Below are 24574 nucleotides of genomic sequence, written 5' to 3'. Positions count from 1 at the left end.
TTTTTCTTTCTCTGTCTTTCTCCTTCTTTTTTTCTGTTTCTTTTGTTTTTCTCATGCTTCTTTCTGTCTTATTTCTTCTCAAACTGCACTTTTAAATGTTTAATTCACATGTGAAACAATAATTCAACGTTAAAACATGTTTAACATTTGGTCATTCTGAAATCTCTCAGACAGTGTAGATGATTATCTGTGATGACAGTGATGAGAAATCCTAGCGGCATTGTTGAGGTGTGAACTCTGCACCACTGAAGAGCTGATACCGTTGCGGTGACAACTGCAGCACCTCGTTCACCCCTCGTAAACTGTAGCTTGTTTAACAAGACCTTTGTGTTGTAAACTAAAGTCGATTCTGTTGTAAAAAAAAATACGATTTTTCCCTTGTGATAGAAGGAGCTCCAGATAAAATAATAATTTAAAGGTGACATATGATGCTTCCTTGAACATGTTAGGATGGATCTATGGGATATGCTAAACATGCTCATTACATTTTTTGCACAAAATCATTCTTGCGCCAAAATGGCTACGAACAGATGCACAATTATACAACCGTACTTCTTTGAAAAGCATCAGCAGAGCCTCCTGTACAAACAGCAACAACGCAGCAAGTGGTATTTGAATAGTAAGTCAACAACAAAGCTCTTGTCTTTTCCAGCAGCCATTGTACAGCGCATACAGCTGCATGGTTGTCAGACCTGACTAAAGGTTTCCAGCCCAAACACAACATAAAACCCAAAACATAAAAATAAAATCAGCTCAAATCTCAGCCTATAATGAAACTCATGTTAAAAAGCCAGATATAGTCACATATATCTGTTAATGATCATATACGCCGCTGCATAGGCAATGTTTTTGGTTGTCCCTTACTATATTCTGACCAGCACCAGGTCCAGTTGGGACTCTTTGAACACAGTGAGACATGTGCTTTTTATGATACACTATGCCTTTAAATAATATCACACATGAAGTTCTGTTTTACAACAGTAACACTTGATTAACCAACGGCTACTCACTGATGATCGAATTCAACAGAGTCTAGACATTTCAAAATAAATGAGCTATTAAGATAAGCAGTTTAGTAAACGTTTTGTGCTTTTCTGCCGCACAGCGACAGCAACTAATGAGAATTTTCCTCAGAAAACTTTCTAAAAATGTTGTGAAAAGCAGCTCAAATTTTAACAACCTGCCCAAAAGCTGCTTTATTCCAACCCAACACATTCAGAAGAAGGCTGTTGACCAGCTAACCAAAAGTGTTGGACCTCTGCTTTCGTTGCTAGGTAACTGCACTGGACTGACTGTGGTTGCTAGGTAACGGTGCAGCGCCTGTGACTGAAAGTTCGAGGTTTTAAAAACGGCTCATTTCCAAACACTAAAAAATACCAGTTTATTGCCAAGAAATGGCTTTTTTCATCTCTTAGGCTGTTTTTAGAAGCAGCAGAGACACAAACAGAAGTTTAAAAATGTGTGAATATGTAGGTAAAGTGTCTCGTTTAAAGTAAAAACACCTACATTGTCTGCATTATTTCAATGGTTGTTTCTGGATTTTGTTTCTGGATTTTGTTTCAGCTTCTGAGCGTTTTCACGTGTTTATGTGAGCTGGAACCTGAAACGGCTGTTTGTGTCGATGTTATCTAATCATCTAAAAATACATATAAATGTCTTCTATTCTTGAAACCGTTGTCTCATCTGAGGGCAAAACAGACTGAACCTCTGGGCTACTTTTAGAAAAGCTTCTGAGGCCCAAACCAGATAAGAATAGAACAACTGATCGTTTTTATTGTGTTTGGTCATTAATTACAGAGTCAGAGGTGATGCATGTGGATCAGATATTCTGTGTTTTCCTGCAGAACTTCAAAAACGAAGCAGGAACGATGATGTTAGTGGTTTGAGCTCTTCTACTTTGTTATAATGATTAATTTATCGTCTCCTTGCTCCTTTCCAGTGGGATGACTGGCCTCATTTTTTCCATTCATTTCATCAGTAATGAAGCATTGCAACCTGTGATTTTTTTAAAATTTATTTATTTATTTTTTCCCCGCTGCGGGAGATGAAGCGATGGCTGTCAGCCCGGTCGCTTCAGCGTTTGTGATCAGCCTAATAATAGATGCATCGATACCTGCAGGGTCTGGGAGAGCAGCCAGAAGTACAGCGGCGTGATGGCGGCACCTTGAGTGGTGCAGCCGCTCTGGTTTCCCATAGATCTCACACACATACACACACACACACGGTGCCTGCTGACCTACATGTTTACCACCAGAAGCATTTTTCTGTCTTCTCTGCCCTGCAGGCTGGTCGTTTAGTTCATGCTGAGCTGTAGGAGTCATGTTACAGATGCACTTATCTGAATTTTAATCTGGTTTATCTACATCTTTTTATCACTGAGTGCACAGAGTTAGTAGTAACTAATTCTTTTATTACGCTGTAATCTCTACTTTTACTTGAATAATTTATTATGAAGTATTTCTGCTCTTACTTGCGTAAAAATTCTGGATTTTCTAATGACTGAATGAAGAATGAACATGTTTCAACCAATTATCTGCATGATCCAGCCGTGACAATTTGGAGGTATTTCTGTCATTAATCCGACTCATGAAGCTCGTTCATGAATTAACGAAGAGTTTTTAATCTTTTGACGCTCTCCTTGTGACAGAGTCACTGTTAAAGCAGGAATAGTTTAATCCAGCAGGATGAATTTTAGTAGGTCAAACCAAAGCCGGTGGGAATATCGTCTAAAAACGGAAGCATGCTTTTGAATAAGGTATAAGCTAAAGGAGGGACTGTGGGAGTGAACTGGTTGACTTTGCAGGGCGTGTTTTGGTGTTTGCTGCTGCTCTGATTGGTGTTGCTGTGCATTTTATTTGTTTTAGATTAAAGGCTCCTGGTCTGGGAAGAACAGAGGCCAGAATCCTTACAGCCACAAGAACATCATCAAAAACTGCTGCGAGGTTCTGTGTGGACCGACCTACCCCAGGTAAATACCTCTGCTTTCCTCAATTTCCCTCATTTCTTCTCTACATGTAAAGCATTTTCTGGTCTGGTCGCTCCATGCATTCCCTGTTCGGATCAGTAATGAGCCGCACTCAGTTTCTGACCCGTTTTCTGCCCTCCAGCGTCTTGGACAGACGAGGGCTGATGCAGGAGGATTCGCCCGCTGCTGCAAACAGTGAAGGTCCCTGTTCCTTCGACAACCCAGTGGCACAAACAACGGTGAGCGCATTAATCCACACACAGCCAGTCCTCTGCTGCAAGGTGCAACGAAACAGCAAGCAGTTAATCAGATTAATCAATTATTGAAACGATCGTCAGCTGATTTAGTCATTGATGAATGGAGTAAACTGACTCAAAAAACAATTCCTAAAAGAACAATACACTCAGAGCAGGAATTGAACCAAAACTGCACAAGAACATCAACATTTTGCATTCAAATGAAATTTAAAAAAAAATCTTCAAGTTGCAGTTTTAGTTTCTCCTGATTCAAATTTTGTAAAGAAATAAAAATCAACAAACAAATCAAGCAAGATATGTAAAAAGAGAATTTATCATTTCAGGATATTTGTCTGCTTTTTGCTTATTTTTAGGATGCGAAATCTTAAGATTCATATATTTTTTAAAGATTTATTAAATACATGGAGATAACATTGGTAACAACTAAGTAACAAACCTGATTCATCCAGTATTTTTTGTATAACATTCAGATGTTTGATTTGTTATTATTTTGATTAAAATTTTTTTATCTAAATTAAAAAGAATTATTTAAAATTTTTGCTCTTTTTACTGTGTGGTTTTGATTTTATGTGCTCTGAAATGTTCCCATACTCCTTGTATGTTTTGCCATTTTTTCATGTGTAAACTATAAACTTTATTATGATTTTTTTGTAAGAGAAAGATTTTTGACTGATTAAAATCTGAAAAGTGTGGCTAACACGTCACAGTAACCAATAAATCAATTAATCACATGAGAACGTGAAGCAAAATCAATAATTTCCGTTTGCATTATTTATTGTTTTTGTCTTTTTTTCCCCTTCAAAACTAGATGATAATAGTTTTTAATCTGGAGCTTTGGTCTCAACTACACCTTTATTTTGAAGGACAGTTTTGTTTACAGAGATTTAATAATTCATTTTATTTGTTATTTCTATTGTTTTCTTTATTTTGGAGATTTAAAATGTCTTCCAGTGTTAAATGTTCATCAGAACTTAAAGTTTATTGATCTTTAGGAGTATGATCTTGCTTAGTTGAAAAGAAACAATAATGTTATCGTTTATCGCAATAAATTCCGGAACGATTTATCACCCAGTAAGATGTGTTACCATGACAGGACCTGCTTGTTTTCTGTTTTCTCTCTTTTTAACCTCTCTCTCTGCATCTTTTTCACAGAAAACCACAGCTCCTCTCATCCCCAACGAGCACACGCCTGACGATGTCAAGCCGAGCATCACAGCAGAGCAAAGCTCCGCCCCTGAAGACGACCCGCCGCCAGCCGCAAAGCTGCCGCCGCTGGCTTCTCCAGAGACCGACGCAGAGACGTCCATCGCCAAGAACCAGTAGCTGGACGGACCAGCAATCTGTGAACTGAAGAACAATAATAATCGACACCTGATCATGTGAGGGGGATTCAGTTAACCTTTGACCTTTAACGGATTGGAGCGCCTGCGCTTTTCCTGCAGAGACGTTTGACGACCAGAAGAGAAGGAAAATCAGCAGCTTCCCATCTCCTGATCCCTGCATGGAAAAGACTCTCAGGAGAGACGCTGCTCAGAGATCCAACGCTGATTGTCAGTCTACTTGTTCTTCATTTGAAACTGTAAACATTTATCTCCAGAGGCCAGTTCAGTTATAGCAAGCATCAGAGACGAAGAGTCTGGTTCCTGCACATCGGTCGAATCAAAAACACTGCAGAAACTCTCAATCCTACCAAGTATTTAACATTTTCTAGAGCAGATATTTTGAGCCACAGGAATAAAACTAAACTAACTTACAGGAATATTTTCAGCAAGTTATAAGAGCTTGTTTTGAGTAAATCCTGAATATTGCTGGAAAAAGTCCAGATTATTTCACTTATAACAAGGGAAAATGTCTTGTTGTAAGTGCAATAATCTGCCAGAGAAACTGTGACGTTTTGATTCATATTAAGAGATGATTGACTGTTGATGAAAAGTTACTTGTAATCAGAAGTGGGCAGAGGACACAAGAATCATACTCAAATATGATTCTCAAAAAATACTTATTTTTACCTAATAATCCAATTATCAATCATTTAATATTTAAAATTACTTCATCAGATGGACCAGAATATAAAGTTAAGTGAACATTTTGGTATTTTAAGGACAAACATAACAATAATTCATATTAATAACAAAAAAAAAAATACTAAAATTAGGCTAATTATTTTTTTTCCAAAATTGGTCTCTTTCAATAAAAAACTTCTGAAATTTTAACAAAAACTGCAGGTGTGTGTCTCTGTCTAGTGAACGTTTGGTTAAAACATGTTCATTTTTCATTCAGTGGGCAGAGAAAACTGAAATTTCACTCAAGTAAGAGTAGAAATACTTCATAACAAAATCACTCAAGTAAAAGGAAAAAGTGAACGTTAGTAAAAATACTCCTAAAAGTACATTTGAGTAAAAGTAGTTACTACCCAGCTCTGCCTGTATGTTAGTTTTGTCTTATTTGAAGTGAAGTAAAATATTTGCACTAAAACCTAGACCATAAGTAAGTGGTAAAATGTATTGTTTTTGCAGTGCGTCATCTATGCTGTACATAAATTACATACCCTATGCAAACCATTGTGAGGCTGGAAAAGCAGCTTTGTGAGAACATGGGTATAAGCGTTGGGTTTAACATGTGATGCCCAGGCAGGAGGAATCGTTCGCAGGTCAGACTCCCTCCAGGTGACCTTGTATTCTGATCCTGCTGCATTCAGTGCTGTTCACGCGTGTGTGCATCTTTTTTTTAAATCAATCTCAACTGCTGTGGTTTCTTTTTGTGTGTTTTTTTTTTGTGTGTTTTTTTTTTTTATAACTAAAGATGTAGTGTGATGTTGAGGCTTGTGAGATTACAGTGAGATTCCTGAGTCTGAGGAAAGAAAAGGCCTAATGAGTGTCGACACTTGCATTAACAGTGCCTTATCACTGCAGCTGCAACTCGAGCAACAGGGACGATCCTCTAACAGTGTTGAATCAAAAATCAGCTACAAACGGGAATCTGACTTATAGAAGAAAACATCTTGCTGCAGCCACTGAAGAAATCATGGTGGGACTTGCTAGTTTGTTAGCGTAGCTTATCTTAGCCTAGCTCAGTTTACATTTGTGTGACAAATTGCTTAGTAAAACTGCTACAAGACAAAGAGTGTAATTTGTATTTCTGGAAATCTTCAAGTATTTTATGATTTCTACTTATTTTAAACAGAAGAAGCTAAGCTTCTTCTGTTTAAGCTAAGCTAACTAGCTGTGAATGCTGAATTGATCTAAATTGATTTCTTCATTTAACTTGGAACAAAATAGAAAAGGTACAATTAAAACTTTAATTTGTTTTGAAAAGCAAACTGAAAAAACACAATTTGACCCATAAAGTTTTTAAAAAGATTTTTTTTTAATCCATAAGAACTGATTTTGTCTGTTTCAACTGAGAAATTACAATTTCATAAAATGAAATTGATCATGAAAAAAAACAATTATCTCAATTTAAATTGAATTTTTTAGTTGATGGAAGCAACTAAGAAACTTGGTGCAGCTTAGCATAGCTTAGCTTAGCATAGCTTAGTTTAGCTTTATTTTTTGTGAATATAAGCCAATATTAAATGTGCCTGCTTAGTAAAAGGAAAATGTCTTTTCCTTTTTGCTTCTCAAAATAAATCAAGCTTTTCTGCTAAGTTAAATTTATGCTAACTAGCTGCTGCATTTGAATTTGTTCAGTCTAGCAGGACTAATTCCTGAATTCAACATTCAGAGCAACAATAAATTAAAATTCAATTACATCCTATAATTAATTCCGTCTTAACAAAACTGGTAAAAAAAAAGTAACAATAATGAAAGAAAACTAAAATTTTTCAAGATGTAAACTGGAGATTAATTTGTGACTATTTTAAATTAGCTCAATCTAATGGTTTAGATAATTAAAAAATAATTGGTATTTTTGGGGAATAAAAGACAACTATACGGCTGCAAGTTTTTCAGCGGATTAAATCCAATTATGTATGATTAAAATTTACTGGGACTGACTAATTTAACTTTAGATTAACTAAATTTAGCATAAAAACAAGCCCCAGCTTAGACAAACGGTTTGTAATCCCACAGAAATATATATTTTGTTTCTCTAAATCAAAAAAATTCTTAACATTTGGCTTGTACGTAAATTTGTATTTTTAGCCTTTAATAATAATAACAAATCACATTTTCAGCTAAGCTAAGCTAACCAGATGCTAAAATCCGATTTGATGATTAATTTTACAGCCAAAATAAAATATCAAAATTTTCTTCTTTTATAAATGGGAAACTGCAACAATATATCTTAATATATGTTAACTGACAACTCCTTTTAGAGATACAGTATTCTACCTTTGACTTGGCCACAAAAACATCTGATAAGATAAGAAACTGGAGTTTGTGATGCAAAATGAAAAATAAAACCGTTATGTATTGTATATTGTTAGGTAGAGCTGCGATGAAACACATTAAAGTAATGGATAACGAAGTGTGGCTAGGGTTTATTGTGCAGCAACTTCTGTGAATTATGGCGGAGGTGGATCTTCCTTCCTTTGCATTTTCTCTCTTCTTCCTCTTCTTCTTCCCTGCCTCTACATTAAACTCTGTCTCTTGATATTTGCTCCTGCAGAAGAAGCACCTGACACATCAGACAGTTTTGACGGGATGTAATCGCAGAGAAAAGAGCGGGAAGATCTTTTCACGTTAGTATTTAGAAGGTGTTAGCTGATAGCAAGTCTGTAGTAGTGACTGTGTTGTATGCAAGACAAGAGTTTGTGTTTGTGAATCTTTCTTGTGTAGACTTCAAGTTTTATATCAGACATTTCTGCCCAACAAGATTTATTTAAGAGTTGAGAGGGATTTTGGTAAATCTTAAATAAGGCACTTGTTAATAAAGGTTCAGACTGAAGCGTAAGCTGAAAGTCTTTGAAATCAAGCATATCCATAATATCATGATAACCTATGAAAGTTTGCAGAAGTTTACATTTCCAAAGCAGCTTGTGTAAATGTTGCCATGATACAGCTGTATTTTAAATGTTCAATCGCCAGTAAAAAAGTGCTAAACCTAAAGCTGAACTCCTTTACTGTGAAGGTATTTTAAGATGGCTTGGTGTTATTATTGAGAAGCAGGAATGTAGTTAGTGGACATTTGGGAGAAGGGATGTTTGAAGCACATCTTAAAGGGACAGATGGATTTTTATGTTTTTTAGTTTTGAAGACCAGTTTTAGCTCTTGTATTTATAAATCCTGTGTTGAAATGAAGATCAGATCTGAATGCTCTGATCAGTCAGTTACACCACATTATATACACAGATACTTTGAAGGAATCATTATTTATGTTTTCTTAGTTATCAACACTGTGATTCTCTGTATTTCATTCAAATTGCTTCACTTCTTTTTACTTGATCTGTGTGTCCATTAAATAAACAATGTTGTCTTACTAAAAACTGACTATTTTAAATACTTTTTTTCACAATTTGAATATTGTTTTGTATGCAGACGTTAGTGGCCTGCTGTTGAAGTGGCCTCAGAATTAAACAAAATTGATGTTTAAGTTACGTTTGAGCAGCAACAAATTTTGTGCCGCTATAATTTTAAAGATATTTATAAATGTTTCCAGAGGTCATCAAAGATTAACAAGTTGGTGTCAGTCGACTGCTTCTACAGTTTTAGCAGCACAAAACAGCACAAACATAATATTTCTTTTAATTTTGTGAATATGGACTGGATAGTGGACCTTTGACCTCTAGAAACATTGATTAATATCTTTAAAATGAAATCTGTTTGACACCAACTTTACTCTGCTGTTAGTTGGCTCATCAAAATGTTGCTGAAGATGGTACTATTGTAAATATTACTCCCAGAATGCACTGCATTAGGAAGGGGAGGAGCTTCAGGAAAGGAAACTGATGTCATAATTTATCAGCTACTGTCTCCATAGAAACTAGTGGAAAACAAAAAAAATAACCAAATACTTGTGAATTAACGCAGAACTAAGAACCAATTTAATCAGGGATTAACCAAGGTAATTTACACTCCACTGATTAAAGTTTATTTAATTTATTTACAGTCACAAAAAACATATCAGTTTAGATACATGAAAAATGTGAAGATAGTTTACATTCATGAAGGAAAAAACCGAAAACATAAAGGACAGAGTGAAATCCTTGAATGTTTTAGCTGAAACATTATACAACAAAATATGCCTCAAGTAAAATTACACCATCATATTTTACAAGTTGGTTAAAAAATCCGCCATCTGTGCAGCTGGTAATAGTTTGTGCAGCTTGTAAGCGAGCTGTGAAATGATTGGTATCGTGGGAAAATCATCCTTCAGTAACGGACAGCGTGCTCGTTCAGGGTCCTAGCAGAGAAGTGGCGCTATCTGCTCTCTTTTGATGAAGAGAGGCTTTAAACGCTGATCACAGCTTCAGAAATGAGACGGGAATGTTTGAGAGAGTTTTCCATCACCTGTCACTGTCCTTCGTCCACCGTCAGCTCCTGCAGCTGTTCCTGGACAGCCTCCAGGTTCTCGGCCTCCTGCGTCTCCTCTGACTTCTCTTCTTCTTCTTCTTTTTCTTCTTCTTCTTCTCCTTCTTCTTTCTCTGTTTGCCGGTTTGACTCTTCCTCCTCCGTCTTCGGCTCCTCGCGGCCGTTCTCCAGGTTCTCTGAGCTCTCAAAGCAACCCGAGTCCCGCGGCTCCTTCAAGTGTTCAGCTGGTCTCTCCTCCTCCTCCTCTTCATCGCCCTCTGGTTCAGACTCGTCTTCAGCTGAAAGATGGAAAATAAATCAGGGTTAAACACAAAAGCCTTCAAAGTATTTTACCTAGTTTCTAGTGTAAATATCTTACTGCAATTGAAATATGACAAAATTAACTTCAACTTTTCAGTCAATAATTCCTTAATATTGCCTGAAGAATTATAGTTTCATTGGCAGATTTTTTCAATTGTAGCTATAGTCTCAGTGGAACAAATAAAAATATTTTTATAATATATGAGTAAAATGTCTTGTTCCACTGGCATACATGTCACTTATAACTAATAATGTAAGATTTGCATGTCAGTTTGTGTAATTAATGACTTTTTAAGACATTCAAACAGGTCAAACTGAACCAGGTTTCCCTTTATGCTGATGATATTTTGCTTTTTATTTCTAATTCCCAAATGTCTTTTCTGTTTGTATTGTTCACTTATCTAGTTTTGCTAACTTTTAAGGTCATAAATTAATTATTTTTTGCTTGTAAACTTCTCTTTTGTAACAAATAAGAACTCAATGAATTATGAACATTTTTACTCAACGTTTATTTTGTCCTTTCATGATCTCCTCATTTTATATCCTGGAAAGAGAAAACTAAATAATGAATTCCATTATTTAACTTTAAAATTAAATGGTATTTGGCTGACTTAGTCTAAATTTAAACCAGAATTACAATAAATGACTAAATAATGAAGAGCTATACTTAAATTTGCCACTTGACATGCTGGTTAAATTATAATTCAGCAAAAGTAAACCTAACCAGTTTCTCAGTTTTTTTTTTTTTTGGTAAAATGTCACTGAATATGCGTTAAAAGGAATTAAATCTGACAGAAAAAGCCAGTTGTCTTAGTTTTCCTCCTAAATAAAAACATTGTTCAAAACTTTATTTCCAGTTCCTGGTCTGAGCAGCAGCCGTCGAGCAGCATTAATCTGAAATATGACGGGATTGTGCCGTGTTTGGACATACAATCTCTGAGCAGGTCAGCTGCGTTCAGGATCTTGGAGCGGTGATCTGGGTTTGTGATGTTCAGATCATTCAGGTGAGACTCCTTCAGCCCGGTGAAGTCCTCCAGGCTCTGGAAGCCGTGCATGGACAGCAAGGAGCTCAGCTCCTGAAATGTAAACAGTGTAAAACTCTCATCAGACTGGGATTAATGTGTGGACAGGAACCAGAGAGGCAACAGCTCGGCCCACGTACCGTCAGGCCAATGCGGTCCAGAACTTCCTCCAAGGTTTTGGGCTTGGATTTGGACCGGCTGCCTTTGCTGTGGCAGCGTTTCCTCCTGGTTGGAGGCGTCTCATCGGGCAGAAGGTTGACATAGATGAACTTGAAGGATCCCACTTTGTTGTTGAGCTTTCCTGTCCAGGTTCCCACGGGGGGCTTGTCAATGATGTGGATAATGTCACCTTTCTGTGAAATAAGACGCAAAGCATCGAGATGAGGGTTTGTTCTAGTAAAACCTCGGAAACCCTCATTAAAGGGGCCTATTTTGTACCTCAATTTGGGTCTCAACTGCATCTAAACACAGTTCAAATGCTTAAAAAAACACCCTGTCATTTTGTGGCTATAAATGAATGTTTTTTGGTGTATGGAAAATGAGCCATTTCAAAAACAAATCACATTTGATGGCATTTCGCCGTTACCTAGCAACCCCAGCAGAGTTCCACCTGTCACCTAGCAACCCAAGCAGATCTCCAGCACATTTGGTCAGTAGGTTTTACTATTGCATGCTCTGTACAATGGCTGCTGGAAAACATAATTGTTTTGATGTTGACCTACAGTCCAGATACCAGTTGGTTGTGCCGGATGCTCTACTTCTGCTTATCAAAGATTTGAGGTAATTTCACTGACATCTTTTTTTCAGCCATTTTTAATGAGTATAAATAGAGGTGGGTGGCTCAAGTCAAAATAACCAATATAAATATTAGTATCAATATCAGTGTCAGTGTGGCAAGACTGATGCTTAAATTTTACCAGAGTTGTGGGCTGAATTTGAAAATGTTGAATTTTCAAACTCAGAAATGTTCTTGTTTTTTTTTTTACTATTTTTGGTGGAAATGTACAACCCCTGTTTTCTATCTGATACGTGGATCTACTAAAACAACTCTTTCTGAAAAGAGCTCAAAACAGCAGAACTGGGCAAACTAAAATATTATGATTTTGTGCAAAAAAATGTAATGGACATATTTTGTATCACCTATAGAAGTATCTTTTTTTATTTACTCTTTTTTTTAATGTTTTTCTTAGATTGAGTCAATGTGTTTAGACATTCAGAAAGAGTCGGGCCCTGCAGATTATTCTTCCTGTGCAGAATAATAATCATAATATTTCATGGAGCTAACAAGCTCCCAGGAGGACAACAACAACCAGACAGCAGACTCAGCTAAAGGCCAGATCACAGACAGACTCACTTGGAGTTTCAGCGACTCCACATCGTAGGGGCTGGGAGTGAAGTCGGTGTGGACCACGGCGCGGCCGCAGAAAGGCCCGTTGTAGGCGCTGTCCTCCAGCCTCATGCTGTCCCGCTGGCAGTACCCGCTGTCCAGGCTCTGCCTGTCGCTGCCTGAAGACAACAGACGATTAGGGCTGGACAATAAATCAGTAACAATATGTATCACTATAGACAGATAATAATAATAATGTTGTAAGTAAATAATCTGCAAACAGAATAAGTACTTTTTCATCAGTATTAAGGAATTATTGACTTTAATCAAGCTCCTATATTAACATTAATTTAGTTTTGTCTTATTTCAAGATATTTTCAATATAAACCAGATAAAAATATTTGGTAAGGCTTTTAGTTTTTGCAATGGGGGAGATTTTGCTCATCCCTTCTTCTTTCATTCTTTGCAAAATTATTAAAATCTATTTTTTAAGCATCTGTCAGCAGATGTCAAATATTTATGAGGTTAAATTTTTCCTTTTAGGAAGAAATAATAATGGTAGTCCCAATTATTTCTGAGTGGTGAAAACTTGTCCAAACATAAAAACTGTGACTCAGTCACAGTGAATTCAATGTTTTCTCTGAGCTATTAAATTTGACCGTAAAAGGGCAGCATGTTTGTTTGCCTGTGGGTTTTCTGTGGTGGTTCTTGCAGGCTTACTGGCAGAGAGCTGGCGGCTCACTGGGCTGGGGGTCGTGTCCTCTGACCCCGTGGAGCAGACAGACGTCCTCTGTCCCACACTCATGTCTGGAAGAAAGTCAGAGGAGACGGGGGACAGCTCCTCGCCGCTCTCCGCCTGGAGAAAAACAACATTTAAATAAACAAGTTTATTTTTAATTAAACCAAATCACAAAACACTAAATATCAATGAAATATATTGAACTGATGGTAGTCCTGTTTTTCTTGCTTGAATAGCAGCCAATAATGAAAAGAATTAGAAAAACATTCATTCAATTTAAATTATTTCTGCTAAATATTATTTGTGTTATCAAAAATTATTTGAAATGTTGATCAAATTGATCAATAAATAAATTCACTTCATTTTGCATATTGAAGAAAGTATATTCATTTACATGTCTAAATCAATAAATATTGAAATGAATATTTAAGTGAATAATAAATAAATAAATATGCATTTATCTAAATAAACAGAGAAACGTATTTATTTATTTTACTAAATAAATAAAAAATAAATATTTATTAAAAATTATTAATTAAAAAACATAACCTAGCAGAGAATTGTATTCTCAAAATTTAACTTAATCAAACATTTTTAAAAAAATTGATCAAGTTAATCTGTTAACTATTTCTGTATTTTATTGAAATAGATGCAGCTCATTTTCTGACCACAAGAGGGAGGCAAATAGCTCAGAAAAACAAGCTTGAAGTCTTTTTAAATAAGGTTGATCTGAAACCCGGACTGGGCTCTTTTTTAGGGCTGCAGACATTTTTCTATTACATTTTGTAAGAATTTAATTTGTCAGGTTTTTCTCACCCCCTCCTCAGCCAAGGCCTTCTGCACCATCTTGGATGTTTTCCGGGTCATCGTACGGGAGATCACGTTGCGCCACTTTTTCCCAAGTTTGCTGCCACTTTTCACTACTTCTTCTTCTGTCACATTGTCTCCCACCTAACACAATACAAAAAAAATAAAAAAAAACACCAGATGTCTATCAACGCCTGTCAGGTTACAAGAGATCACAGAAAGTCTAACACAGCGACCTGTTCCTTTAATGTCACAAAGGCGAAGCCGGTTTATCGTGATCGCACAGGCAAAAAATGGTTGAATTCTCATGAACTAGAAACCGTGCAGGTTTGTGGTCTTGGTGTTTGAGAACCCACACACACCCCCACACACACACACGCACACGCACACACACACACACACACACACCTGCTTCCTGGTGATTCAAGGAAACTGAGGTTCTCACTGTTTTTGTTACTCAATAGTTTGGATTACATACAACATGAATACATTGCAACAAGCAACATGACGTCTCTTGGTCAATTTGTTTTTCTGACCAACTAAAGTCGCCATCTTTAGCCATTTCAACCCTTCCTAAATTCATTGTGTACCTGGAAACAAACCATTTCACTTTCACATGACCAAACTGTTGCCCATCAGTTTAATTCCCAAAGTTAAGTTTATTATAAGTAACTTTACAACTTGTTTTAAGTTAATAATTATTTTAAAAGTACTAGCTCCACTGACACTGGAACCAGAACTTTATCAAAAATCGACACATTAGCAATGAAAACATGTCTATTGTTTGGCATTGGTTTGGCTATGGGTGATTCTTCATGTCTGCATTTTTACCATTATTATTTCTGTTAGCATCTTGTTAGCATCACGGCCTTTACTAACTCATGTTTCAGACAGGAAATGAGCAGAGAGGCCAGGAGAGAAAATCATGCAGCAAAAGCCTTGAGGTTTTTATTAAACACAAAATTACATCATCAGGGAGTAACAGCATGTACAGCCACACACTGCAAAAAACGCAAAATCTCACTAGTCTTTAATGCAAATATCTTAGTACACTTGAATTGAGAGAAAAGTAGCAAGTAACTTTTCAGAAAGAAGTAGTAGTTTGTTTTAATTCCTTAATATTTATGAAAAATAACTATTTCCATTGGCAGATTATTTCACTTAAGACATTTTTCATGTTATGAGTGAAATAATTTGCCAGAGTTAGTAGCATTTTTTTATTCACATTAAGAAATTATTTATTTAAAATAAGCTTCTACATCTTGTTGAAAAGTTACTTGTAAGTTTGTTTTGTCTTATTTCAAGTGTATTAAGATATTTGCACTAGAAACTAGACAAGAAAACTTGGTAAGATTTTATGTTTTTGCATCAATTCAGTCTAGTCAGTTATGCAAATGGAGAAGAATCTAATCTGACACTTTAATGCAACCAAACCCACAGCAGTGTTTACCTATAAGCTGTCCAATCAGGACACAAATAAAGTGTTTCTTTGCTGAAGTATTTAATTCTCCCTCAGATTTCATGGCTGAGTTAATTTGTCGGATTAAAACCTGATAACGGCGAGAATTCAACGTGTTATAATCTCCAGGGAAAGGCCCGTCAGATGCCAGGTTAATGCTTTCTGCTTCTGCTCAGCCTGTCTGACGCAGAGGCTCTCTGCTTGACTAGCTGTCACCAGAGGACATCCTGTCTGCTCGGTGCTGTCATCTGCACCGCACTGCTTCTCCTTCTTACTTCCTCTCCGCTTCTGTACTTCTGCACTCTTTCGTCCTCTAACTCGCTCATCACTGCCGAGAAGTGACAAACCCTTTCTGCTGGGAGATTCACAGAAAATGTAAAGCGGCTGATTTAAAAAAAAGAAAAAAAAAAGGGGAAGCTGAAATGTATCTTTTTTCAGTCACAACTGACAGTAGTGGGGTTTCTCTCTGGGACTGAAGAAAAATGAGGAACACTGTGAAAACACTACCTGTAGGAAGAACCATTCAGGAACTTAAAATGACAAACATTGAGGCGCCTACTTCCACTTTTCCAGCCTTTTGTTTCAAACTGGTTTTGGGTGGGAGACTCACATGCTCATCTAAGGTGAACTCCTTGTCTGGCGTGCAGGGGGAGGTGGGCTTGTGCTTCATGAAATCCTTGAAGCTGCTGGACCTCTGCAAGGTGAGCTGCAAAACACAAAAAGGCTATGAAGAAGAAGCACAAACTGCAGAGGCGCAAACACACAAAGAAGCACCAGATAAGCGACTGTTGGTGCACAATGGCTGCTGCTCGGTGATTCAGTGCTGCAGCGCTGATAAGGCTTCTGCTCTTATCTTGTACAGGTTAAACAGTGAAAGTGCAGCTGGATTTCTGATTATGAAAACGCTTTATTTGAAGGGACGTGCATAAAACTCACAGAAACCACAACTGCTATGAACACAACAGAGTCTTAATAAATGTTTCTGATTCTTGTCATTAAGTGTCACTTTGTAACATTTTCAATGTCATCAGAGTAGAAAATACTTGATTGACCCGCAAGGGAATTGCTTATTAGTTATTTGAGAATACAAATATAACAATGAATGATAAAATGTATAAAACATTTAAATATGAATGTCTAAGAGTGCTTTAAATAATTAAAAACTCTATTAAAAGTGATAAATTTGTATTACATAGTGAATAATGACACTTTTGAATGTCCATTACAAGTGTAAACATTGCATTAAAAGTGTCATTATTTACTAAATAAAACTTCCTAACATTCACAAAGACTCCTTCATGTTTCTGACATTTATATCACTGCCCTTCAAATCAAGTGTTACCAAATTATTTTAGTATTTTTACACAAACACTGCAAAAACACTAAATCCAACCAAGTGTCACACATATCTCAGTGCACTTGAAATGAGACAAAACTAACTTATAAGTAACTTTTCAGAAAGATGTGGGAGCTTGTTTTAAGTAAATAAAACTTTAATATTGATTAAAAAGTTGTAATTCCACTGCAGATTATTTCACTTATAAAGAAACATTTTCCCCTAGTACTTTTTAATCAATAGTAAGGGATTATTTTACTGAAAACAAGCTTCTATATCTTGCAGAAAAGTTACTTGTAAATTAGTTTTGTCTTATTTGATGTTTGCACTAGAAACTGCACCAAACACTTGTTGTTTTTGCAGTGCAGCCAGATTTCTGTGTCCACAGCTTTCTGCAGGTTGCAGCTCTACCTGTGACTTGCGTTTGTGTAAATATAGAGCAGAAAGGAAATGAGGGCAGCTGCTAAACAGCTGTCTCTGAAATAAACCGCGCCACTAATATAGAGCGCTCAGCTGAAGTATTAATATCTTTGGACCTTCTTCACATTCTGTTAAAAGGAGAAACTGAACTTTATCTGGATTTTTTCTGATGGACTGACAGAAAGTTGTAGGTATTTCAACCACCAGCAGGGCCGGATTTACAAGGATGTGGGCCCCTGGGCTGGAGCCAGTTTTGGTGCCCGAAAATGTCTCCACAAGAAAAAAATACTTTAACAGTCACTGTACATTAATAATGTAATAAAAATATAATAAGCATTATACCGATAAATCCATGATGTTCCCAAAGAAACTGGCTGTGAGTTCATAATTTACCAACATTTAAATATTGTTTATTTTTATAAAACTTCCAAAATGTTAACACAACTCATCTAATTTGGGGATATTAGTTTTATTTAACTACTCAGAACCTGTTTAAGCTTTTCTACCTGAGTCAATTTGCCAACTTTCTAAATCACATTTTGATCATTTAGTGTTGAAATGTTTTTCTCAAGCTCTTTGAAAATTATTTTTGGTAATTTTTTTCCAAGTCTTCCTACAGATTCTTAATTAGATTTAAGTTTGGACTTAGACTGGGACATTTTAACTTTCAGGTTGTGCTGGAAGGTGAACCTTGTACCCAATTTCAAGTATTTTGTAATTTTTCTTTCAGGATTATCCTACATTTAGAGGAGGGCAAAGTACTCAAAAACTGTTATCAAATAAGATAACAGTTACTTCAATCACTCAAGTAAGAGTAAAAAAAGTATTTGGAAAGAAGTCTACTCAAGTACTGATTGAACAAATGATCAATCATTTAATGTTTTAAAATTACATCTTCAGAAGGACTTCTTATTTTGAGAACCAAAATGACAATAAATCATACAAATAAAAAATAAAATCAGGAAAATTAAATGTTTTCCAATAAAAAAACATATAAAACTTTAACACAACTGCAGGTGTGCATCTGGTGAATATTTGGTTTAAACATGTTTTTTTCATTCAGTATGTAGAGAAAACAGAAATTTTATTCAAGTAAGAGCAGAAATAATTCATAATAAAATTACTCAAGTAAAAATGAGAAGTACAGTGTAGTAAAATACTCTTAAAAGTATTTCCTTTCCCCAAAAAGTTACTGAAGTAAATGTAATTGATTAGATGTAACTAGTTACTACTCCTCTCGGTTAAATGCAGTTCTGACTTTGTGAATACCAGTAAAATATATTTCCAGTCTGCGGCTGGTAAACATGCAGCTGGTATTAATATTAGAAACCCTGGTAGTTATTTGTTTATACCCAACACAGGTTAAATCAGCAATTGGTTGGTTTTGTACATGAACCCCAAAAAGTTTCTTATCTGACCAGAGAATCTATTTACCGTTACTTGTTAGTTACTTGTTTGTAGCGCCCCCTACATGTCTGATGGAAAATTGCAACAGAACTTTTAAAGGATTTCTGTCGGTTTTGACTTCGTCTCTTGTCACTCGTCCATTTATACGCGACTTCTGGAGTGAAAGACGAAGAGTTAAAGTCTTCTTGGCTGCTTGCTAATGTCCATTTTCTCTAAAGTTTTCAAATATGAACATTTATGATTACAGTAAAAACAAGCTGACTCTGTTTATCAATTAGTTGATTTCTTAAAGCAAGTTTTTTGTTTTCAAGCTATTAAAATGATGAGTATTCATTTTACACAAGTCCAAGCTAAATAAAAATATTTTGACCAAAACAAACCCCACAGCATGATGCTGCTAACACCGTGCCTAATGGTGGAGATGGTGTATTTATAGCATTCCACCTTGCACAGCATTCTGCTTGTAACCCAGACAGTTTAACGTCGTGGTGAACTTTTTTTTAGGTGCATCAGAGTTCTCATCATAAGAATATTGATTTAACTTCAGTTATTGATAGTAAATAAAAACAAAACTGACAATATGATCAGAAATGTTATTTTTCTTTACTGTTTGTTGCACTAGAGCTTAAATAAATGTCATTAAATTTGAAAATATGATTACAGTAACTGTGTAGTTTAGTGATTTAAATCTAACTTTTTAAATTGATCCTGAAGAAGCCTGTTTTAAATCAATATTGCGTTTATGATGGTATGAATGCTGGGCCATGAGGTGACAATCACACAGTTACCTAAAGAATCACAATCTTTATCATTTCCACAAAATATTGCAGTAAAACTGTAACTGCATGTCGCCTGGAACTAATCAGAGTAACGCGGCCTTATAAATTATATAATTTTACTTGTAAAAATGTGATAAGACAGGAATCTGTTTTCCCACCTGTGCTCTACTTTGTGTTGTATTTTTGCACAAATCTCAGTAGATTTGATAGAAGTCTGTGGTTGTATTGTGAGAGAAAGGTTAAAGAGAACTTTTGCAAAGATCTATAAGTGATGAAAGTAGCAAGACAACATCAGACTTTCAGACTGAATCTTTAAAATATGGTAATTAGGATGTCAGAAAATAGGAAATACCAGTTTTCATACTTCCTCATCATCGATGTTTGACATTTAGTGTATGTCCAAGTCCTGAAAAATTATTTCTTTGCTGTACAAATTACAGTTTTCTTACACACGTTCTGAAATTAGAAACTTCTGTTAACCAAATCGGTTGCGATTTTAACTCCTTTGCATAACAAGCAGAGTTTTCCCTCTATCTGTGGCGGAAACTCTTTGTCTCATTTTCCGTCGAACTGTGGCGCAGCGCAAAAATCTTATCGCAGCTTATCCTTTTTTCTCTGCGTGCTGAAACCACAGGAAATGGGCAAAGCTTGAGCAACTGCTGCCAGCCAATCATTGCAGGCGTTTTAGCAAAGTCAAAAACCTGAAGAATTAAAACCACAGGTGAAGTCAGACAAACTCGCTGACCTTTAACATCTCAAAGTTTTGCTGCAACATGATCGAATAAACTGAATAGCCACAACGAGGAGGTGCTCCGGTCTCTATCTCCCTGAGCAAATACAAATGTTTTCTGAGAACAAAAGCGAGATGTGTAATGACAAGATGTCAATCAGACCGCAGGAGCAGAGCTGAGGATGGAAAATAAGGGCACTGGTGTCGAGTGTGGGAGGCGTGCTGATTTGGTGACAGCTGGAGATGAAGCCGGCTGAAGCCACCGAGTCTTTTCTGACTCAATCTGCATCTGCAATGAATCACCAGGCCAGAACAGAGGAACTCACAAAGCATAAGCTGCAGCACATAGTTAGGAAATACACAAAAGGACCTAAACTAGTTAAACATACGAGAGGTTTCTAAAGTTCTGCGTTTGTGGGGCTTTCAGGTTGACCGCAGAGCTCTGCACTAAGTTGAACTGACATCCTGTGTTTAAAAGACTCAGACAAAGCCAGCAGAGTGTGATGGAGTTCACTGGAGTTTCACTACAAAACGGTAAAAACATGAAGCTCAGTTTTATACACACCAATCAGGCTTTATTGTTAGTTTCCCAAAACAAAGCCAGAAGAAGAAACTCACCTTCTTCTTCTGCGTCTGCTCCTTCTCTGAGGCGTTCGATGGCCTTCGCCTCAGCATCTTCTTACACTTTTCTCTCCGGACAAGAAAAGCTGTGGGAAGGCTGCAGAGTTTAATCACCTAACGACGTCTGTCACCGCGCTGCCACGATCCGGAGAGAGGTGAGGAGAAAAGGAAGAGGGCTGAGGTGCACTCTGTTGCAGAAGAGTGAAGTGAACAAGTCAGGAAGTCACATGGGTGCAATGAAACCAAAAAGGCAAACCCTGTTTCTGCTGCTCAGAAGCTCAACAGGGCTACTGGGTTGGTTACACGCATTACTCATGATTGCATGCCATTAGCTTCCGTGAAAAAAGCGAAGTTATTCGCTCAACAGTTCTCAGGCTCCATTATGGCAAGTTCTACACTGCAAAAACACAAAATCCTACCAAGAGTCTTTGTCTAGCTTCTAATGCAAATATACACTTGAAATAAGAGAAAACTACCTTAGAAGTAACTTTTTAGCAAGATAAAGCTTGTTTTAAGACAATAATTCCTGAAAAAGTCCCAGCTCCACTGGCTAGGAGCTAGGACTTTATAGCTCCTAACCATAAACAAAAAAATTTTCTCATGTTTTCAGTGAAATAATGTATCAAAGAACTAGAACTTTTTCATCAATATGAAAGAATTATTTACAAAGAACAAGCTCCAATAACTTGATGAAAAGTTACTTGTAAGTTATTTTTGTCTTATTTCAAGCACACTGAGATATTTGCATTAGAAGCTACAAAAAATTACTTGGTTGGATTTTGTGTTTTTACAGTGATGACAACTTCTGCACTGCAAAAGCATAAAATCTTATCAAGTATTTTTGGTCTAGTCCAAATATTTATCACACTTGAAATAAGAAAAAACTAACACACAAGTAACTTTTTAGCAAGTTATACGAGCTTGTTTAAAGTAAGTAATTACTTAATATTGATGAAAAAGTTGTAGTTTCACTAGTTAAATAATCTGCCAATTGAACTAGCACTTTTTCATCAATATCAAGGAATTGTTGATTTAAAAGAAGCTCTTATGTCTTGTTACCAAAATACTTGTAAGTTGTCTTATTTCAAGTGTGCTGAGATATTTGCATTAGAAAGTACAGCAAAGTGTTTTGAAATGTGAAAAGATTTAAAGAATTTTTTCCAAATGCAAGTTGCTCAAAATCTAATAACTTTGTTCTTGAGGTCATGTATAAGTAAAAAAAAGTCCCTCTTGTTTATTTATACTATTCAGACCACAACAACAGTTTTACAGCTTTACGGTCAACATTTCAAAATGTATTCATAGTGTGGAAGTGAAAGATGATCAAGGATGACATATTTGGATATTGCAACGACTCTGCAGCTGCCAAACACCAGGACAATCGCTGCAGCAAATGTTCATGCAGCTAATAACTCATGAGATAAATTTGATGCAACGTTAGTCACAAGTTCCAGAAGAGACGGCCGTTGGACAAAAATACAGGAGTGACTCAGAAAAATGTCTGCATTTTTTTAAAAACATAGTCAGGCTGCAGGACAGGGAGGCAAAAGCACGATCTGGCAGTGAGTGCAGAGAAGGAAGTTCAGGCAACTTCAGCTTGTTATTTCAGTGGTGTGAAAACCACATGAGACGAAGATGCCCTGTTTGAGTTTCCTGTCATTTGACTGCAGGTTGGCAGCCAAACTCATCTGTCTTTATGATCACAAAAGTATGAAAACAACAACCAGCAGCTGAGCAGCGGTACAGTGATAAATTCACAATGTGCAACCTCAAAGCAATGACAGATTAAATGTAATGCAGACAAAAATGTCTTGTTATGAAAAATTACTCAATATATAAGATGTAAAAGTATTTAAACATAAATTATTAATAAATGCAGTAAATGTTTGTCCACTGGTTGTGCTGTGGAACAATATTTCCTCAAACGCTGTGACCTCATTTTGTTTATAATCCAGATGTAAACAATGATGCAGCTACAAGTCAACTTGTTACACCTGAGTGCACTGCAAAAAAACAAACTCCTCCCAAGTGTTGTAGTGTAATTTCTAGCACAAATATCTTAGTACACTTAAAATAAGACAAAACTAGCTTACAGGTATGTTACCTGTAAGACATGTTTTAAGTAAATTATTCCTTAATATTGATCTGTGAAATCTGCTAGTTCCACCAGCAAATTTTTGCATTTATAAAAAGACACTTTTCCAAGTTACAGGTGAAACAATCTGCTGGTGGAACTAATAGTTTTTCATCAATATCAAGGAATTTTTGACATAAAACAAGCTGTTATTATTTTCAAGATAGTGGCTCGTATTTCTGACAGTAGGCAGACAGGAAAGAGGGCGAGGAGAGGGGGCAAAGGTCGCCGGGACCGGGAGTCGAACCCTCGACGTCCGCGTCGAGGACCAAGGCCTCCAAACCGAAACTGTGACATTTAGAAATAAATGAGTATCATGGTGAAAATGTGACTTAGAAAAATTAACTTCTATTTTTAATGTTTTTTGTCTTACGAGAGGCTAATTATCCTAAATTATTGCTGTTAATTTTCGACTGTGGCACCAAATATAAAGCACTGTTTGGTTCATTTAGAAATTCAACCTCGACAGGTTTTAATCTCCTTCTATCATTTTTCCTAGAGCATAAATGTGTATTTGGATTTTAACAATAAGTGTGAGTTTGGTATGCCTCCACGAAGACCAGTTACAAATGTTATTTCAACTTTTACAGAGGACCTATGGTAAATGGACACAAGACAAATGCATGATCAGAAGAATCTTTTATTTATAGAAAAGAATCATCTCATGCTAGTAGTTCCTTTTTTCCTCCTTTGCAAATATTGGAAAAAATAGAAAATGCATAAGCAACCTCTTTTAAGAGCCATCCACAGCAGTTTCAAAGGTTTTTAGTCACACAGTGTGTTAAGGCAGGGTGGAAGGTGTTGCATGACAAGTTCCAGGAAATGAGACGAATAGAGCTTTGCAAGCTAAAGGCATAACAATTAAATTTGAAGACACATACCGTGAACCAAAAATCAACTCATTGATGCCAGAAATAAAAAATCTGAAAGCAAAATGTAATTTCTGTAGGCTGAAACATATTGAAACAAAAGCTGTGTACAATGTGGTCAGCTGAAAAAGAGGATTTTGTGGCATTTAAAGGAAATGAAAAAGCTTGGGGAAAGGAACTTATTTCCTTTTCTTATAAATAGTCAGGGGTGACTTATCAAGCACATTCTGATAAACCCTAATACTTATGATTAGGCTACATTTAAATCAGAGATTAGACATTACAATATTTTTTTGAAGGCAATTTAATTATGACCAGGAAATCTCATACTGAACATTTAGCAAAAATCAAGTTGTTAACTTTCCAGACATAAATTGTTGTTGATTCTTGATTTTAGCAGCAAGTATTACTGACACAAAACAGCAGCAAAAAACAAAATGGTGGATGAAGTTAAAGATTAACGGCACAGAGGGCTTCTCACCTGAAAGAAATGGAGCTGATATCCAAAGATTGAATGTCAAGATACCAGTCGAATCATCCAAAATGTACTGGTACCATTAACGTTTGATGCACCCCGTTTTTACCAACAAAACAGCAGCTGAGCTACTTTTGTTCCACGAGATTCGGCCATCAATAAAGTCAATGTTTAAAGGGATTTAAATGATGTTTAAATGATGTATAAACTCCTCATGTCAACAAACACGTAGGCTAACTGCCCGTCTTAGCTAGCAGAAAAAAGCTACATTAGCTTTGCTAATTCTGCTAGATTGGCAGTAAGTACTACTGTAAATATCACTGATATTTATCTTAGTAGGTGGGTAGAGTACTCAAAAATTGTAATCGATTAATAGTTGTGATGCACTTATTATATTTATATTATTTATAAGTTCGACAGAAACTAAGCTAAAGCTAGTTCTCAGCTTGGCTTGTTT

The 24574-nt window shown here is 36.2% G+C and overlaps 2 protein-coding genes across 2 annotated transcripts in view; one reads left to right on the top strand and one right to left on the bottom strand.

Annotated features, from left to right (window-relative positions):
* Positions 1 to 8651, top strand: part of LOC129360301 (palmitoyltransferase ZDHHC9-like) — a 32706-nt gene extending 24055 nt beyond the window's left edge. Inside the window, exons 7-9 of the mRNA XM_055030430.1 lie at positions 2865 to 2968; positions 3108 to 3204; positions 4375 to 8651. Coding sequence (XP_054886405.1) covers positions 2865 to 2968; positions 3108 to 3204; positions 4375 to 4545 — 372 coding nt within the window. The 3' untranslated portion in view covers positions 4546 to 8651. The remainder of the gene's footprint in view (positions 1 to 2864; positions 2969 to 3107; positions 3205 to 4374) is intronic.
* A 604-nt stretch (positions 8652 to 9255) lies between these two features.
* On the bottom strand, positions 9256 to 24273 carry LOC129360300 (SAM and SH3 domain-containing protein 3-like). The gene is made up of 9 exons (XM_055030429.1): positions 24124 to 24273; positions 20637 to 20827; positions 15957 to 16052; positions 13897 to 14031; positions 13062 to 13197; positions 12369 to 12520; positions 11155 to 11367; positions 10924 to 11068; positions 9256 to 9970 (listed from the first exon to the last, which is right to left on the bottom strand). Exons 2-9 carry the CDS (start codon positions 20691 to 20693, stop codon positions 9675 to 9677), a joined length of 1230 nt encoding a protein of 409 aa, XP_054886404.1. The 5' UTR covers positions 20694 to 20827; positions 24124 to 24273; the 3' UTR covers positions 9256 to 9674.
* Positions 24274 to 24574: the final 301 nt, after the last annotated feature.

The sequence above is a fragment of the Poeciliopsis prolifica genome, unplaced genomic scaffold, assembly GCF_027474105.1.
Source record: "Poeciliopsis prolifica strain line A6 unplaced genomic scaffold, Auburn_PproV2 SCAFFOLD006, whole genome shotgun sequence".
Classification (NCBI taxonomy): Eukaryota; Metazoa; Chordata; class Actinopteri; order Cyprinodontiformes; family Poeciliidae; genus Poeciliopsis; species Poeciliopsis prolifica.
This window is presented reverse-complemented; position numbering and strand designations above follow the sequence as displayed.

What these genes read in the sequence shown, in the direction of transcription:
- LOC129360300 (XM_055030429.1), bottom strand. Translation starts at nt 20,693, where the DNA reads ATGCTGAGGCGAAGGCCATCGAACGCCTCAGAGAAGGAGCAGACGCAG. An exon ending in AGGCCTTGGCTGAGGAGGGG is followed by an intron (nt 13,198 to 13,896) that starts GTGAGAAAAACC and finishes GTTTTTCTCCAG; the next exon opens with GCGGAGAGCGGCGAGGAGCT. An exon ending in TGGAGTCGCTGAAACTCCAA is followed by an intron (nt 11,368 to 12,368) that starts GTGAGTCTGTCT and finishes CTTATTTCACAG; the next exon opens with AAAGGTGACATTATCCACAT.